The sequence below is a fragment of the Piliocolobus tephrosceles genome, chromosome 19 (assembly GCF_002776525.5).
Source record: "Piliocolobus tephrosceles isolate RC106 chromosome 19, ASM277652v3, whole genome shotgun sequence".
Classification (NCBI taxonomy): Eukaryota; Metazoa; Chordata; class Mammalia; order Primates; family Cercopithecidae; genus Piliocolobus; species Piliocolobus tephrosceles.
In genome coordinates, this window is record NC_045452.1 from 34,178,191 (window position 1) to 34,195,554 (window position 17,364).

At 46.5% G+C, this 17,364-nt stretch overlaps 1 protein-coding gene across 3 annotated transcripts in view; it reads right to left on the minus strand.

Annotated features, from left to right (window-relative positions):
• Positions 1-17,364, minus strand: part of ADARB1 (adenosine deaminase RNA specific B1) — a 135,923-nt gene that overhangs the window by 21,237 nt on the left and 97,322 nt on the right. For 2 of the 3 annotated variants that reach the window (XM_026447459.1, XM_023194534.1), the window contains 6 exons: positions 13,664-14,598; positions 9,867-9,981; positions 7,602-7,770; positions 6,835-6,983; positions 5,254-5,422; positions 308-489 (listed from right to left, as the gene is read on the minus strand). In XM_026447459.1, coding sequence (XP_026303244.1) covers positions 308-489; positions 5,254-5,422; positions 6,835-6,983; positions 7,602-7,770; positions 9,867-9,981; positions 13,664-14,598 — 1,719 coding nt within the window. Of the gene's footprint in view, positions 1-307; positions 490-5,253; positions 5,423-5,753; positions 5,874-6,834; positions 6,984-7,601; positions 7,771-9,866; positions 9,982-13,663; positions 14,599-17,364 lie in introns of all 3 variants that reach the window. The other variant, XM_023194536.1, reaches the window with a different exon arrangement.

Sequence of the window (17,364 nt, forward strand, 5' to 3'; positions counted from 1 at the left end):
CTCAAGCAATCCACTAGCCTTGGCCTCCCAAAGTGTTGGGATGACAGGTGTGAGCCCATCAATTCCTCTATGAACGGCTAGGTTTGTGATCGGAAAGGAGATTAATCTTGCAGAGGGACTCACTTAAAAGGCCCTAGAGACAAGGCCCGGAGAGACCCAGAAACATCACCTTGGGTCCCTTTAGAAGGACTCTCATGTTCTTCTGATAGCCACAGAGCAGCTCAGGTGGTGTTTTCTTCATTCATGAGGATGAAAACATTACAAAATCAAGACAGAGATTAAATCAGCACACTCCAGAGATACTTGCCACTGAGCAAAGGCTTGTTGAGGGTGTAGAGAGGTGGCAGGTCCTCTATGTTGGAGATCCGCTGGTACATGGCCCTGGAAAGGTGGTCCCCATGGTAGAGGCTGCCCAGGATGATGCTCGAGAAATAAATGGGCTCCACGAAAATGCTGAGCAGGGATCCCTGGATGCCCACCACGTTCCAGCTGGAGGGAGAAGAAAGCAGTCTTCAGGGAGCTCGGACTCAGTGCCGATGCGGCCCAGCCCAAGCCTGAGTGGTTACAGGGATACACTGACAATTCTGCAGGATCCCAACCAACTGACGAACGAGCGCAACAAAAGTCATAGACTGATTTAGTAGCTTACGATCGCAAAGACAAAAATCTACTTAAAAGTTATTTTATGCTGCGATTTTCTTTACCATTACGCTTCCCATAATCAATGAGCCACATGTGTTTCTTGTGAGAAAGCTGTGGGAAATATCAGAAAGGAAATTACATATTTATTTCATTATAGCAGGTCCCCTTATCTGAGGTTTCACTTTCAGAGGCTTCAGTTACCCACTGTTAAGCGTGATCTGAAGATACTAAATGAAAAATTCCAGAAATAAACACTTCCAGACTTTAAATTGGATGCTGTTCTGAGGAGTGTGATGAAATCGTGCGCCGTCCAGCCCGGGGTGTGAACCATCCACGCTGCAGATGCCGCTGGCCCGTTAGCAGTTGCCTTGGTGACCAGATTGATGGTCGCGGCATCACAGTGCTTGCGCTCAAGTCGCTCTTACTTTATTATTAGTGACTGTTGTTAATCTCTTACTGTGTCTAATTATAAGTTAAACTTTAGATAGGAATGTACTTACAGGAAAAATACCAGTACGTACAGGGTTCAGTCCTGTCTACAGTTTCAGGAGTCTACTGGGGGTCCTGAGACACATCTGCGGAGAAGTGGGGACCACTATACTTCTTATAAAAATGACAGCTCTTCAAGGAGCCCTTCAAAACATTCAACTGCTTATTTCCTATTCTCTGCAAGTGACAATGGCACTGAATGCACAGGGAGAGAGGGTGTGGGGTTTACAGCAGCTGCATATGTGCGGCTGACATGCATGACACCAACTATGCATGCCAGTGGCAACTTAGGTATTCGTTATCAGCTCCAGCACACACATGCCTTCACAATATGCCTGTTCTCTCTTTCTGAGCCCCGCAAACAGCATGCTCTGCTCAGCCTGGGAGTTGCTGTGTCCACAGCACCCTTTGCTGGGCGCTATATACACATGGTGTGAGGTACTGGGGGGAGACACAGCCTGGGAGCTAAACAATAATGCAATGAAAAGACAAACAAAGAACCGTAAATTGAGGTAAAATCAACTTGGGAGAAAGGGCAGGGTTCTGTGAAAAAGAAAAAGGGGTGTATGGACTTCAATGAATGCTCCTGGGGTGACCCTGAAGCTCAGCCCCAAAGGAGGGGGCTGTGAGGCTGAGGGAGGAAGGCATGTCCCAACCTAGGGGGCAGGGGACGCAGGACAGCAGTAAGGGCAGCCAGGGCAGAGGGGCAGGGCAGGGGCCCCTGAGCAGCTAGGAGCCTGATGAGGAATGGGGCGGTATTCAGATGGCAGAAAGAGGCCTCTGGAGGACTTCGGGAAAGGCAGTGGCTCAATCTAATTTCATAGAGGTGTCTCGGGGGAGGGGCTGGCGAATGTGCATTTCATGAAGTGGTGTTGGCAGTGCGGCACACGCTGCTGCGGGGGAAGATGCCCAGCAGTACAGGTCGGAAATGAGGGTGGACTGGGCAGTGTGCGGAAAGGGAGGCCTGGACGGATGAGAAACATTCGGGCTTAGATCTGTGGATGTGGCAGGACTTGAGATTGGAGGAGGCTGATGCCCAGGCTGGAAACAGCCTTCATATATCCCCCCGCCCTCACTCACTCCACGGCACAGTCTCTGCCTGACAATGCCCACAGTTGTATTTGGAGGCTTGAAGTCTCAGGGCCACTCCATGTCCCCTCAAGAGCCTAGCGGGGCAGAGCTGACAAGTGGGGGAGGCAGCACAGGACAAACAGCCGCCAACCTCACCTGTCTAAGCCTCACTCTGGATCTGTTCCAGCGCCGAACTCCAGCTGCTCAGTCCCCACTCTGGGGTCACCCTCGCCCTGCTCATCCCTGTCATAACAGTCGTCAGCAGATCCCCTGGGATCCACTTTTAGAAGAGATCTAGGACCTGACTTTCGGCCACTGCTACTGCTAGGCTGGGTCAAGTCATGCCACCCTGTCTGTGTCACGGCACCCTCTCCTAAGGGGAACCTGACGCCTGCCCCAAGCCCTCTCCTCTTGACCCCTGTGAACACGTGGGCCAGCGCAGGCCATTCCTTGGCACAGAACAGTCTACTGTTCCCAAGAAAATGCCGCAGTCCTTCCAGCCAGATCCCCCAGCCCTGTCAGCTCTCACCCTGCACCTGTCCCCAAGCTTCTGGCCACCCTCAGGGACCTCCTTGCTGCTTGCCCAAAGCTTCTGTCCACAGGTCCACCAGCTGGAACACCGATCCCAGAGGCGGCCACATCTGCCCCCACTTTAGGTCCCTGTACAAAAGCCCTTCTGAGGGAGGCCTCCCTTCCCAGCCACTCAAGCCTTTTGCTTACCTGCTGCCTGAGGCCCCCCTTCCCTGCCACCCAAGGCCTCCACCCCCATTCTGACCTCCATGTAATTTACAGGTCCATGTCGGGCTATCCGCCTCATCCTACCCCAGCACAGGAAGAGGTTTCTGTCGGCTTTCTTTACTGACCTATCCCAGCACTCACAATATGTACCTGGCACACACACAAGATCAATAAATGTGTCGAATGGACAAATCCTCCAATTCCTATGACACGTTCCTTCCACCTTCCAAAACGGAAATGAAAATGCAGGTTTCCCTAACTTACAGAAAAAGCATGAAACGATTCAATGCCTCTAAGAAACACAAGCCTATTTCTTCTCTACATTAGAAGCCTCTACGCACTTAGAGCATCTTTAAGCTGAATTCAGTCTTCAGGGCAAACTTTAAAGCAGTGATCCTGCAGAAACCTACATTTGCTAGGAGTCATTAATTCTGAACACATGCTTTGTAAGAGAATTCCAGGAGTGTGTCTACAGCTCTGCAGAGGCCCTGGGTGGGAAATGGTGTGGAAACAGCTCCCACCAATGCACCTCACAAAGGACAGCTGGGACACACGTCATCAGGATGAAATCGCCTAGCGCCAGTGAGAGGGTGTCAGGCACAGTCAGCGTCCATGCAAGTAAAACAAGCAAAGCTCTGCAAAGACTGCGGGCAGGACATCTCCTAGAGATACCCACTATACGTCCACAGCCACCTGTCCCGCGGACCCCACGGGAGGTGTCCACTCACAGCGTGCCGTGAAGTGTCTGGCTGACACCCGAGGAACCTACAGGTGTCCCCACTCTCATAGCATGGCCTCAGGCTCACTGCACCCGGGTCTAGGCATCTGTGCCTGGCCTTACTCATCTTTCATTTTCCTTGTGCCATTTCTTTAGGAAAAGAGTCCAGAGTGCTATCATCTGATCTGCCCCCTGATCCAGCAAAGGGCCTGGCCTGAGAGACTGAGCTGCAGACAGACGTCAGCCAGACCACACAGGGCAGGAGAACTGCTCTGACCCAAACCACAGCCTCCGCAGCCAGGCTCTGAGGGAAGGACTACAGCTTCCTAGTGGTTGCCCCACACCCACCCCTTCCTGCTTCCAACGCAGGACCAGCCAGAGATACCCCTGGGTTCCTCAAACAGCTGCACGGGAGGCCACCTTCTGCAGAGCCCATCTTGGCTTCCCCTACCTCCATCAGAACATACCCAAAGCCTGCCTTTTTCCCTACAATAAAGCCATCCCCCTTCCTGTGCCTGCCTTTGAGTCTGCCCATCACAGTGGTCCAGCCCCCTTGCCGTAGCCGACTCTGAACAGACAGGCTGCTGGTCCTCCTTTGGATGATCTTGTTTGTTCCCACAGCTCTGTGCAGCTGAGGACACAGGCCGAAGTCATCTGAACCAAGACTCTCGTTCCTTCCCATGGCTCCCGTGCCAACATAATCACCGAGGGGTGGCCAACCCCATGGGAGCCTCTCACCCCGTGGTCCTGCGGACAACTCTCTGGGGCTGCGTTCACTGCCAAACTGCCTGCCAGTGGGACGGACACCCTGGTGACCTCCAGTGGCAGTGCCGTGGCTCCCACCCCAACCCCAGCCTACCGTGGCCCTGGGCCCTCCATAAGGGAAACAGGTCAGCCTCGCCCAACCCCATCCACCTGGCCCTCCAAGGTGGCTGCTCCCCACTCTCCACTCTCCCAGAGCAGGGACACAGCTGCAGCCAACTGGCCCACCAGGACTCTTTCTGGGCAACTTTTCTGGCCATTTGCTACTTCTTGGCCCACCCATGCCGTCTCTTCTAAGAATATCCCTTGTCCTAGGTTCTATCAGCTTGTGTTTGTTTCTTCCTTGAGGTAAAGTCTAGTTACTATATAATAAAAGGCTTGGATCTTAAGGGTTCAGGTCCATGAGCCCCGACTTCTGCATTTATGTGTGTGACATCCCCACATCCCAGCAAGATCCTCCAAATGCATGGCTTTGTGCTTTGCAGGTGCAGGAATCAGCTTGTAACCAAGTCAAATCCTTTGCTGGTCACATGAGACATCAGAAATCTCTTCCCAATACGTGGCTTTTCTTTTCCAAATATGTGGGTTATAGTAAATAATTCTTGAAATTTTAGCTTAGTCAAATTTATTCACTTTTCTTTGTAATTTGGGTTTTCTGTGCCTTATTGAAGAACCCTGCTTGAGAGCAGAAACACTGCCAGGCACTGCTCTGCGTACTGAGGTCCTTAACTGGCCTGGCATGTGCTTTGTGGATAGTGTATGGCGGGCTGCTTCTCTGCACAGACAGCCTGTTGTGTGCAGGGAGGTGGCCACAGGGAGCCCTTGCCCCTTACCGTGCAATCTTGTCACTGCAGGACATGGTGAGCAGCCGCTCTCCTTGCAGCACCCCGTCCCACGTTTGGATGCTCGCATTGGAGCGCACTGGAATCGTCCCCTCACCAGACTCTATTTTGGTCCGTAGCTGTCCTCTTGCTTTACGGTTTGGGTGTCTATCTGCTGGTTCTAAGAGAGAAAAAAAGAGTTAAAACCCCACAGGTAGTAAACCATCTATTTGATTTATTGAAAAGCACATCTAACAATAGCTTATACATTTAAAATATAGTTTGTGCATATAAATGCACATGTTTATGCCATACATACAAAATACACATACCAAATAAGTATGTGAAACTGAGACGCTGCGTATGATGGCTCACACCTGTAATCTCAGCACTTTGGGAGGCTGAGGCAGGTGGATCGCTTGAGCCCAGGAGTTTAAGACCAGCCTGGGCAACACGGTGAAACCCCATCTCTACAAAAAATACAAAAATTAGCCAGGTATAGTGGTACATGCCTGTGATCCCAGCTCCTTGGAAGGTTGAGGTGGAAGGATCGCTTAAGAGCCCAGGAGGTCGAGGCTGCAGTGAGCCATGATTGCACCACTGCACTCCAGCCTGGGTGACAGAGCGAGACCCTGTCTCAAAAAAAAAAAAAAACAATTACATGAAATTGAGTAGGAAGGACATAACACAAACAAAATTCACAAAAGTGGTCTCCAAGGGAGTTGGGGAAATGGGGTTTTCACTTTAACTGAAATGATTTATTTCTATAGGACAAAATACTAACATTTGCTAATTCTGGGTGATGGATACTTGGGTGTTTGCTATGTTTTTTTCCTCTGTATTTTTAAAATTTCCAAAATAAATCTAGACAGATGCAGAAATAAACCCATGGAAAGTATGGTAAAACACCCATAGTGAGTACTTCTGGGTTACAGGACTATGGGTGATTTTAACGTTCCTTCTTATATTTTAAAAATATTTAGCAATATTCCACAGTGAGTATGCCTGTTGCTTTTATAATCAAGGGAAGTAATGTAATAAAACGGTCCATTTGGAATAAACAATGCCTAAGAGCTTGGGAGAAGGGATGTGGATATAAAACACTAAAAAACAAAAGTGCTAACCTCAAATATAAAGAAGGATGGAAAAAAATATGATCACAATAGCGGTTTCACTTTTCATTAGTGTCTATCTGCTGCTGAAATATCAGGCAAATAAATACTTTAATTACACATTTAGCAAATTAGAATTCCTCAGAAATATGGAGGATCACATATACCTCTGATATGGAGATATTTATTACCCAAATCTAAATACGGATACAATTTTAATCCAATACTCTCGCTCCATTCTAATTACTTGGTTAATTACAATCAGCATTTTTCATTCATTAAAGTTTTCTAATTAAGTTATTAATTGGAAAGAAAAAAAGTCCATGCTTTTATAGAGACTCTTATCAGATCCACATCCAAGTCTAAAATTGAAAAGAGAAAAAAGGAAAAGGGATTTAAAATAGGTTAGTTCTTTTATCTGTTACTTCATACAGATACATTTTCTTGAGAAACTGGCTTGGTGAAGAATCTCGTCTCATACCTTCCAGGATTGGTTCATGTGGTGAGAAGATTCTGGCATCTCCACAGGGAGAGGTGCTGATGTACAGATGAAACTGGACATTATCCTTCAGCCTAAACCCTCCTCGCTCTGATTTCTGAAAGATGGATCTTTTTTGATCATCTTTGTTACTGAAAGGAAAAAAGTTGCAAAAGTAACATTTAAAGCTATATATAGTTAAATTGTAGTCTATCATAGTTTAAAATGATTTTCAGAGGCTAGTATTTTCAACAGGGGAGAGATAAGTTTGAACTGGAATATTTATTTTACATGTTTAGGGTAATTAATACGGTTCTTGTCCACTCAATAATGGATATGTCATCAGAATGTGAGTAACTTTTCCTTCTTCCAATTTATGACTTCAGAACAGAAAGAGCACATACAAAAAATGGCATTGTAAAGAAAAGGAGTTTGGACACAAGACTAGCTCTTTCCAGAAATAGTGACTAGAATAAAACTTACCATCTTTACCTGGCATTTTGGGAACTTCTATTTATACCGCATACAACAAAATCACATGGTCTTAAACACAGACTTGAAATTTATGACCATGTCATGTTATTGTATGTATGTGTGCATATGTTTGTTGAGCATTGTGGGAGAATGGGATCCAGCCTTATTGTTACTAATTCAAGTTATGATTTTGAGAGATTTTCCATGATTACAGAAACAATGAAAGGTTTTGCAATAGTTTTCTAATAGAAGAATATTTTAATAGCTTCCTGTCCTTATTTGTTCACTAAACTTACTTTAAGTAAAGCTCAAGTTGTGTATAAAGAAACCTGAGCAAGGATCTCCGAGATATTATTTCTGCATGGCAGTCATTTAATGCAAGGCCACGATCACTCATGTATTCACCATTAATACATTTTGTTCCTGTAGAAACACTTATCACCTTGGCATCTTTAACATCTGTGCCTGAAAAAAAAAAAAAAAGAGACACTATTTTCTGTAATTCACAGTAATGTTTGCCTAACTGTGCTCCTAAAGTCTGACCCTTATTCTCAGTGACTTAACTTTTCAGTGGCCAACAGACTTTTCAAGCTCATCTTCATGCATATTCTTACCACCTATTTTTTTAAGTGGGCAAATGTATACACTGCAAACAACTTCCTATTGAGGACTCACTTTGTGACATTTCTGGAAAGCCAGCCATCCTCACTGCTTAGTGCATAGACACTGAACTCAAGGAATTTAATTTCCCCTGGTATGCAATAGCATCTTTTCTTGAATGCCCACAACTAGAACACAGCTGGGCAACACTATGGAAAGGTAGACTCACTCGTCTGGTAATTAATCTTGACATCAAATATCGAAGTACTAAAGAGGATAGGAAGGAGGGGTCAACAGCACCCAGAGGAATAAGAAGGAGAACAGAATTAACTTGCGATGTTTTCATTAGTAAACTGTCACCAGGTAACCATACTGGGAGTGAAATCACAAGCAGTGGTGATCTCCCATAAACATATCACTCTGTCTCAACTTTGTGAGATAAACCGCTGACCAGAGGTGTGATGCCGGAACCCTGGAAGTTACCAGCTGGGAGACTCACATTCACTACAGCTGAACCAACGGTGTGCACACCATGTGGCAGGTATGCACCAGGTCTTTTAGGTAAATTGTCCTCACTGCATTCCCACGATGTCCTCTGAGGCTCATGCTACTAACGTCTCCACTGTATAGATGAGGGAACTGAGGCACAGAGGCCTCCTAACCTGCCCAAGGCCACTCAACCAGCAGGAGCCCCTGAATCAGCTGTCTGGAGTGCCAAGTGCTCCAGCATCTATGGCTCTGAGCAAGTGGTCTTGGTGAAATACACACTAAGACGTAAAATGTTCTCAGAAGGTGATCGGCCTCTTCTAAGGTGGTTAAAAAACAACAACAACAACAAAAACGATGAAAGAACACGACCAGCTCACTCACCCAGGCTGCTGGAAGAGGCAGGGAGTCTTACCTAGGAAACTACTCTATTCAGTAGTTGTGGTGTTCACCTTTGATTAATGTAAAAGATAGCAGTAAGGAGAGAGGTAAAGGGGGAGAAAATACAGGTACAAAACATTAGAACAGAAGCTGCTGTTTCTGAGTACTTCCTCCTCCCCAGACACGGCACAGCAAGGAAACAAGTCATGAGCAGAACAGCCAGGTTTCCTAGGGCAGCAAGAGGTGGGTCAGTGAAGAGGGCTGCAGAGTCTGATAGTGGTGACCCCTCAGGGGGAAAGGACAAGAAAGGCACATACCAAGCACTGGGGGGTTTCTCCTGGGCTGGTAGATGTAGACAGAGAAACCATCCCCAGCTTCCTCCCTTACCTCTAGGGCCTGCTTCCTACATCTGGCTGTCCAGGCTGGGCTGAGCAGATGCTGGGCACACAGGTGGCCCCACATGACGGGGGTCCTCTCCCTGAGTCTTGCTCCACCCTGGGGAGCCAGGCCCTGGTCAAGGATGTGGCTTCCTCTGAGCTACCCACAGAGACATACCGCTGCGTGTTCTCACTCCCGGGATGTGGGAAGAGGATTCGGGGGTTCCTTTTGCTACTGGGAACTTCTAGACTAATTTAACAGGGTTTCTTCTATCATTCTAAATTGTGTTTTTTCCCCCCACAGATTTTCTACTCTTGCTAGAGCTTTCTCCCTCCTCAAAAGAAGTCACACAGAAACTTGTCTGGCATCGTTAACATTAACTGATACAACAGACAGGCCCTACTTTCAAATAAAGCCAGAATTAGTAAGCCCCCTGCCATCTTCCAGAGCAGATTGAGGCCATTCACAGGACGAAGATGACAGGAATCAAATAGTATGCTTTCTTCAAATACAACCAACTTAGGTTAAAAAGATGAACATTTGGGGGAAAAAGCTTGTAAGTGCAGTTCCTAAACTTGCATATGGCAGACATTTTGAAGAAGAAAGGAAGCAACCATCTCCCGCTGGTATGACGCAGTGGTTTCTGTCAACTGAGAACATTTCACACTTGTCAGACATGAAAACAGGCAGGTTACCTACAACACCAAGATGGTTACCTGTTGTCATGACGACTCCAGCCAGCACTTTTCTGCGAGCGTGAGGGGAGGAGAAGTTGTCGGTCAGGTCACCGAACTTACCCAGGACCAGGCGTGAGACAGCGTCAGCTAAAACCTGTGTAGGAAGCACAGATGCAGGTGAGGGGCCAGGTACAGCTGGGAGCAGGGCTCACTCTCTGAATGCTGCACGCACTCTCCCTTATGGAGTGACACAGGCTGCTTCTCATCTGGAAAACCACACAGGTAAATCTGACAAACAAGTATGTGTGTATGTTTCTTCCAGAACATTCCTTGGAAATAGACACCCCAGGATCCTGCCAGGCTCTGGCTGAGTCCTTCGCCACCCGCATGGGGCCAGTGTGGAGTGTGGGCACCACACATGAGCATCCCTCCAATCCTCACCGCAGGCCAGCTCAGCCCTCAGGAGGAAACCGAGGCAAACAGAGGAAAACTGCCTGCCTAGGCCCACCTGCCCACGCCTACACCCACCTAGTATGGCCCTCCCACCCCCTTGCCCTCTCTCACGTGCACACACGGTGTGGCTCAGTCAGCTCCAGGTCACACACAGCCGGGAGCAGAGCCCAGGGTGATGTGCAAAATCACAGGCAAGAGAAAGGAGCAGCTTGGAGATGCGGTCCAGGGAAAGAAGCCACAGGCTGTGCACAGCACCTCCCTCAAAGGCGCCACCGAGAGGTTCTCAGTCACTCCAGCCTCTCCACACAAACGTGCTCTGTCTGCGCTCACTTGCCCAGATGGCGCGACAGAATCATGTACCAGAGGACAGCACGGGGAGGGAAAGCGCTTAGATGTCCGGAACACCTGAACAGGTATATGTTCAGGTCAGAAAGACACCTGTTTTAAGGTGCTTCTGAGAACAGATATATTTGTTGCATTTTGGACGTGGTCTTATGGTTTATGATTTATCTGGGATATAATGAGCCCATGGCATTTTGGGAAATGATGTCTGCTGGGAGGTTGGTGTTAAGAGCCAGTTTCAACTCATGTCCCACCAATTTCACACTTGTCTGGAAAATCAAATGACCACTAGGAAAACCCAGCATCCCCAGGTTGGTCCTTAATAAAATATTTCCGAAATGAATAGAAAAGATAGTTGTCAGGATGTTTTCCTCTTATTGTTGCATCAGCAAATATCAGTGAGCCCCATAGAGCCAGTGTTCAAGACAAGTCACGTGGAGAACGGCTTTGGTGGCAGGGATCCATGCGCCCGCAGGCAGCGGCATCCGCAATGCAGGGGTGAGCGGATGGGAACTGAGGCTGTGACAGAAACACAGGACGAGGCCAGCGTGCCAGAGGGAAGGGGTAACGCATTCGAACTGGCCAGGGCGCCAGAGGGAAAGGGTGATGCATTTGAATTTAGAGAGAGAAAAAGTCATAAGAAGATTAGGGATAAGCCAGAGGAAATAAAAGTTTCCATTTCATATAAGAATAGGCAAATCTCCAAATTTTCAAAGAGAGGCGAAGAAATCTAACTTCAGAGTGAGCTCCGAGAGCCCTGAGTGGAAGGTCTGGTGCTGGGACTGATGCTGGTGAGCGCAGGCATCCGAGGCGCATGGCCAGGGCTCAGCCCCTTCCCCTTGAGGGGATGACTGGTCTCACCCTGCATGGTTAATGAAGGACTTCCCTCTTAATTTGGGGGACAGATATAAGAACAAAAGAAACATGCTCTTAAGAGTTAAACCCATGCCACACAGTCCCAGGCAGCACCATTTACCTGCAATGACACGCAGGGATGTCTAACCTACGTCCTTCGAGGATTACTCTAGAAAAAGAGTGAGGGTTTTCCACCCACCCTAGAATGCACATTTTGAAATTTCCTGTCGGAAGACAATAGAGCCCGGCAACAAAGCCCAAAGGATGGGTTCTGAGAGGGCCACCTGGGTCCTACAAGGAACACATGTCACATTCCTGGGCTACCCCGGGGGCTCTGAAGACACAAGGTGGCAGGGTCCTCTGGCAGAGACTAGAAGTGCAGCTCCATCCCCTCATGCCCTGGTGGTTCTGGACATGAGGCCTAGAGCCTGGTGTTCAGCACCTACAGAGCCCACAGGAACATGGCATCAGGGGGCTGAGATGGCCCTGCCCACCTCCACCCCTCCCCAGGCTGGAGACCAACAGATGCCCCTCCAGCCTTCCCATGCCAGGGCCTCTGGTCCTGCTCCACACAGAAGTCACTGCAGGCACACCGCCAAGCCAGGGAGGCAGGGCTGACGTCTATACTGGGGCTTCTATTTGCGTCCGCCTAAGGTGCTCCCAGCCTACATACTAAAGGCTCAGACATCTGGGATCCACGGCATTTGATGTCATTTCAATGGTTTTATATGCCACTCTGTCAATATTAAGGGAAGACAAGTCACATCAGACAATATTTTGAACTTAGGCTTTAATATTTTAGCAAAGAGTAACCCTGAAAATAAAAAATCACATAGGATCTAGCACCACTGATTTGTTAAAGTACAAATGGACTAATAATCCTTATGAACAATGTTGATGAGAGGTTAATAAGGGAAGCAAGTATTTGGTTTGTTAAAAAAAATCAGTGAAATACCTTGAATATATTATTTTATACTGATGTCGTATTTGGTTCCTTTAGGCAAAATAAAATACATTTCCTTCCTTTAAAACAGAACTCCTGGTCATCTCAGACTACAACTGCACAGAGGTTATTCTAATTGTAGACAACAGCAAAAACGAAACTATAAGACACTTGGATTCTTCCAGGGGAATACAAGTCACCTTCAAGTCTTCTGGTCAAGGGCAGTATACATGCTATCTTCGAAGTGAAGACGACTCTGATACAAAGGAATAAATGAATAGAGGGTCAAAAGAATAATTTTTGCAATAGACCAGAAGAATTTTGGATTTCCAAAAGAAGCAACACATAATCAGAGTTTTAGGATTTAGAGATGAGAACTAAAGGCGATTTTCTCCTTTACTTTTTCTCTTTCATGTAAACCAATCTGAGCCCACCCTGGAACTTCCCCTTCCTTCATCCTGATTTCACTAGGCTGGGAGAGGGAGGGGAAGGTCAAATGGAAGAGTGGCTGCCCACCTCCAGCCTGGGCAAGCGGGGAAGTCCTCATAAAGCCTATGTAGGAAATTCAAAGTAGAGACTCCCAGGCAACTGATAGGCCCTAGAACAGTTGTTGGAGGCCCCTCTCTCCCTGCCCTCTGATAGGTGCTCACTGCTGTGCTGCCTCATTCTCTGCTTCGAGGGGCTCCTTGGCTGAGGGACAGCGAACAGCCACCAGCCAGTCATGTGGGAGCCTAGAGGCTGCCATCCTGATTCAGACTTGGGTTTTCAGCTGCTGACAGTGTCACTTATCTTGAATGTGAGATTCCTGGATGAGACCTTTGAAGGAAAATGGTGCTGAACTGGGGGCAAGGTTTCAAAGACTGGGCTCTTCTTCCCTCTCTCCTGCTAAAGGCTCGCTGTGGGATGAGGGTCATCGGTTGGGGCGGGGTGGGTCGCCTAATGGGAAGGGAGTTACGGATAGTGTTGTAAACACTGCCCTGGTGGACGGGGCCTCAGGAGTCCCTGCCTTGCATTGCGACGGACCCAACATGCACTAGGATGCAGACGGCTTCTCAGTGGCCACATAGCCATGGAAATCCAGGAAAGGCTGCCCCAGCAGCCAGACTTACCAGTAACTCCTCCTGATGGGGACAGAGTGATGTCAAGGGGGAAAGTCAATAGTAATCCTGAAATGAAAATGTTGTCTAGAAGCATTACCAAGAGCAATGACCCTGTGTCTTAAAGCAGCAGCACCGTTCCTCACCTGCGGTAAATGCAGCTGAAGACCCTCACTGGGAATAGGCTGGCGAGATGGCGTCTGATCCAAGTGCAAGTTAAAAATGGTGGCCAGGGCAGACTGTGCAGCCCGGGCCTTGGCAAGCTTCTTGTTTCTCCCCGAGCCTTCAAAGAACTGACCATCCACGACCACAGACATGACGAAGCTCTTGGCATGGCTCTCCCCACTCTCAGAGAGGAAGTCATACTTGAGTCCTGGGCGCAGTTCGTTCAAGATCATCACGGGATTCTTCCCACTTGGGGGTGGGAATGGTGGTAAGACAGGGAGAGGAGGCTGGGCTAGGCTGGCAGGCACTGGGGAGGCCGACAAGCTGAGGTCCCCACTGGAACTGAAGGAGTCATCCCCGTTGGAACCCACGTAAAAGGGAGGCTCCGCCTTGTCAGGAGTTTCAAAACCATTGAAGAGCGTGTCAGGGAAGTCAGCCTGGTCAGATGTGAAGTCCGTGTTGACAGACAGGGTCCTCCCCATGGCCAGGTGGGCCTCAGAGGCATTAGGAAACTGAACGAAAGATCTCAAGGCCTTCTCAGCAGCATGGAGTTTGGCCTTTTTCTTTGTGGGACCAGAGCCCTCAAACACCTGGCCATTCACCTCCACAGACATGACAAACAAAGGCGCATGCACGGGCCCAGTCTGGGACAGGAGCGTGTACTGCAAACCAGGCTTGATCTCATTCAGCTGCATCAGGGCGTTCTTGGGTAGGACGGGCCCTGGTGTTTTCCTCCTTTTCTTCAGGCGGTACTTGGAGTGGCCATTGCTGCCCTCCTCCAGGGACCGCTTTCTGCCGGGGCCACCACCACCCCCATTGGAGAGCTGAGAGCCCTCGCCAGGCCCAGGTGTGCTGCCATCCTTGGGGGACACGTTGTCCAGATTGCGGTTTTCCTTCACATCAGTGCTGCTGGAACCTGTGGTGCCCAGAAAGAGTAACTTACAATGCCTTCGTTGCAGGATCTTGTAAATGCAAAATTTATAGATTCCTTTAGCTCTCTTTGTAACTGGTTAAGTGATGTGTGCTTATAAATTTTATTCCTTGATGTATACATGAAGAGTTAGACATTTAGTTAAAGAAATATCAGCCTCAACTAAACAAGTAATTTGACACTTTGCTCAGTGACTAATACCATTTCTATTCAGTGTCACCAACTGCTTTTGCTTTAAAAAGTAAAATCTTTAAATAATTTTTTTTTCTGAGAATATTCTGAAGTATCTAGACTTTTTCAACCTTATCAAAATGTGGGATGATACATTAATCCAGAAAGACCTTACATATTAATAAGGTCTTTATAATGAAATGACAATTTAATATCAATATATGGATAAATGTATATTTATTTTAGCATTTTCCTTTCACTATTGTTTACCCTCATGCTATCTATGGGATTTAAATTGCAGTGTCTCTCAGAAGAGGAAACTATTTTAAAAACTTGCATCCACAGATAATTAGTTTTTCAGATTTAAAATATTCAATCAATAAATGCAATTATTTGATTTAGTTTATGAACCAATCTTTAAAAGCTGCTTATGTAATTGTGTAAAGTATTATGGCTTTTTAGTTGTTGTGTTTGGAGGGTATGGTTTTATTTCTAGTATCTATTTTAAAATGAGAACATTATATATGGGGGCTGATTAAGTCTGAATCCTTAATACCACTCCATGATAGAAAGTGTGTAAGAACAGGACACAAAACTGAAGCTACGTAGGCAGGCTACAACTTCCTAACTTCATAAATACACTTTCTGGTGATTTTCTCTTTTTTAAAACAATTATTTGATGAATTTCCAGAAAAATTTGTTTATCCTAACTTTTAAAGGTATTTTAGATTTCAAATTAATACAGATAATTTTAGAATTCTAAAATTACATGGCAAAATAAACATAATTTTTGAATTTTATTTATTTATGTATTTGTTTGTTTGTTTATTTTTGAGACAGACTCTCAGTCTATTGGCGAGGCTGGAGTGCAGTGGCGTGATCTCAGCTCACTGCAACTTCCACCTCCCGGGTTCAAGTGAGTCTCCTGCCTCAGCCTCCTGAGTAGCTGGGACTACAAGTGTACACCGCCATGCCCGGCTGATTTTTGTATTTTTAGTAGAGATGGGGTTTCATCATGCTGGCCAGGCTGGTCTTGAACTCCTAACCTCAGGTGATCCAACCGACTTGGCCTCCCAAAGTGTTGGGATTACAGGCATGAGCCAGTGTGCTCGGCCCTAATTTATTATTTTAAAATTAGAGTAAAAAGTGTTCATTGAGCTTTTTAAAAAACAGAAGAAGAAATAATTCCTTTCCATCATGGCTAGGCAGCTGTCACATAGAGCCCAGGGGTGAGCGCTACAGTGCCCTGCAAGGTTGTAATGTGAGTGAAAGTTAAAGACATCTACCACCAGATTTCAAAAATCTATATTAAGTAACCAAAATATTGCTAAAATTGTAAACCCATTTACAAGTGCCCCATATGGTGGCTTTAGGGTCTATTTCTACCACATGTGTAAAGGGAGATTCTCATTATGTTAAGCAAACTGAAAAGTTGTGAAAATGTTCATCAGTTTCATCCATGGGAAGGTTGAAAGGGACCAAGTCCTTTCCCTTGGCTGCCAATCTCTGAGGTTAAAGATCTCTAATTCCAGGGCTGGCATCATTCAGCCAAGACAGCAGAGCATAAACCTGGTTTAGACACAACCCATGGGAAAACCGATGCCACATTGTGGCAGAGGCTAAGAAATTTAAAACTTTCTCTACAGACAGCATTTCTCCAAAATAATCCTCACACACACACCACTTCTCCCAGTTGACAAAGCTGACGGAATGGACATTAAATTTTCATTTATAACATCCTCCAGCAAAAGCTCGATAGGTTACTCCTTTCGGTGCTCAAAGGGAACAAAAGGTTAAAAAAAAGTAGAGCCAAGATGGAAGTCAGAGATTAATAAACTGAGCAAGAACATGACATACTAGATTGCTGCTTACATTTTGATTTTGTTGCTAAACAATTATCAATATCAAAAATCAAATCATTATACATGTATTTGGACAGGCATTTAACCAAATATTTATAACCTCTGAAATAACCAAATACTTTCCTTTCAGAAATAAAAATAATTACTATTGGATTGACAAATAATTTTGAGAAGAATATACTTCTGTAACACAGATTACATACATTCTAAACCCTTATTCACTTCAGGAGCACACTGAAATACTACTCTCATTGTCATTGAAAATGCTACTATAATAAAGGAAAATACTAAAACTAGAAAAAGATGCCACTTTCACAGCTTTTCTTAAACAGATGCCTTCTCTCTCTGTATCATGCTACTACATTTCATAAATGTACATACTGATCATCGTAGGGCTTTGCGTTGCTTTCAAAATGATTTAAAAAATACAGGACCAGAATTTCCAAGTTTCAGCACTAGAACATCAGCTTATCTTTACAGAAAAATTATTCAGGAGAATTGTTTATCACGTCAAGTTATCACAGGATCAGTTTGGGGATAGTTCCAGAACCTACACGATCATGAAGCCTCTGTCTATGCGAGGTGACTGCAACTGCAGGCTGTAGGCCACAGTCCCGACACAGAGGCCCTGGGGACCCCTGCACACGCTCCGTCGGTGGGCTACGGCACGGGCCAAGCACAGGTCACATTTTTTCAAATGAGGAGTATGGATGTAACC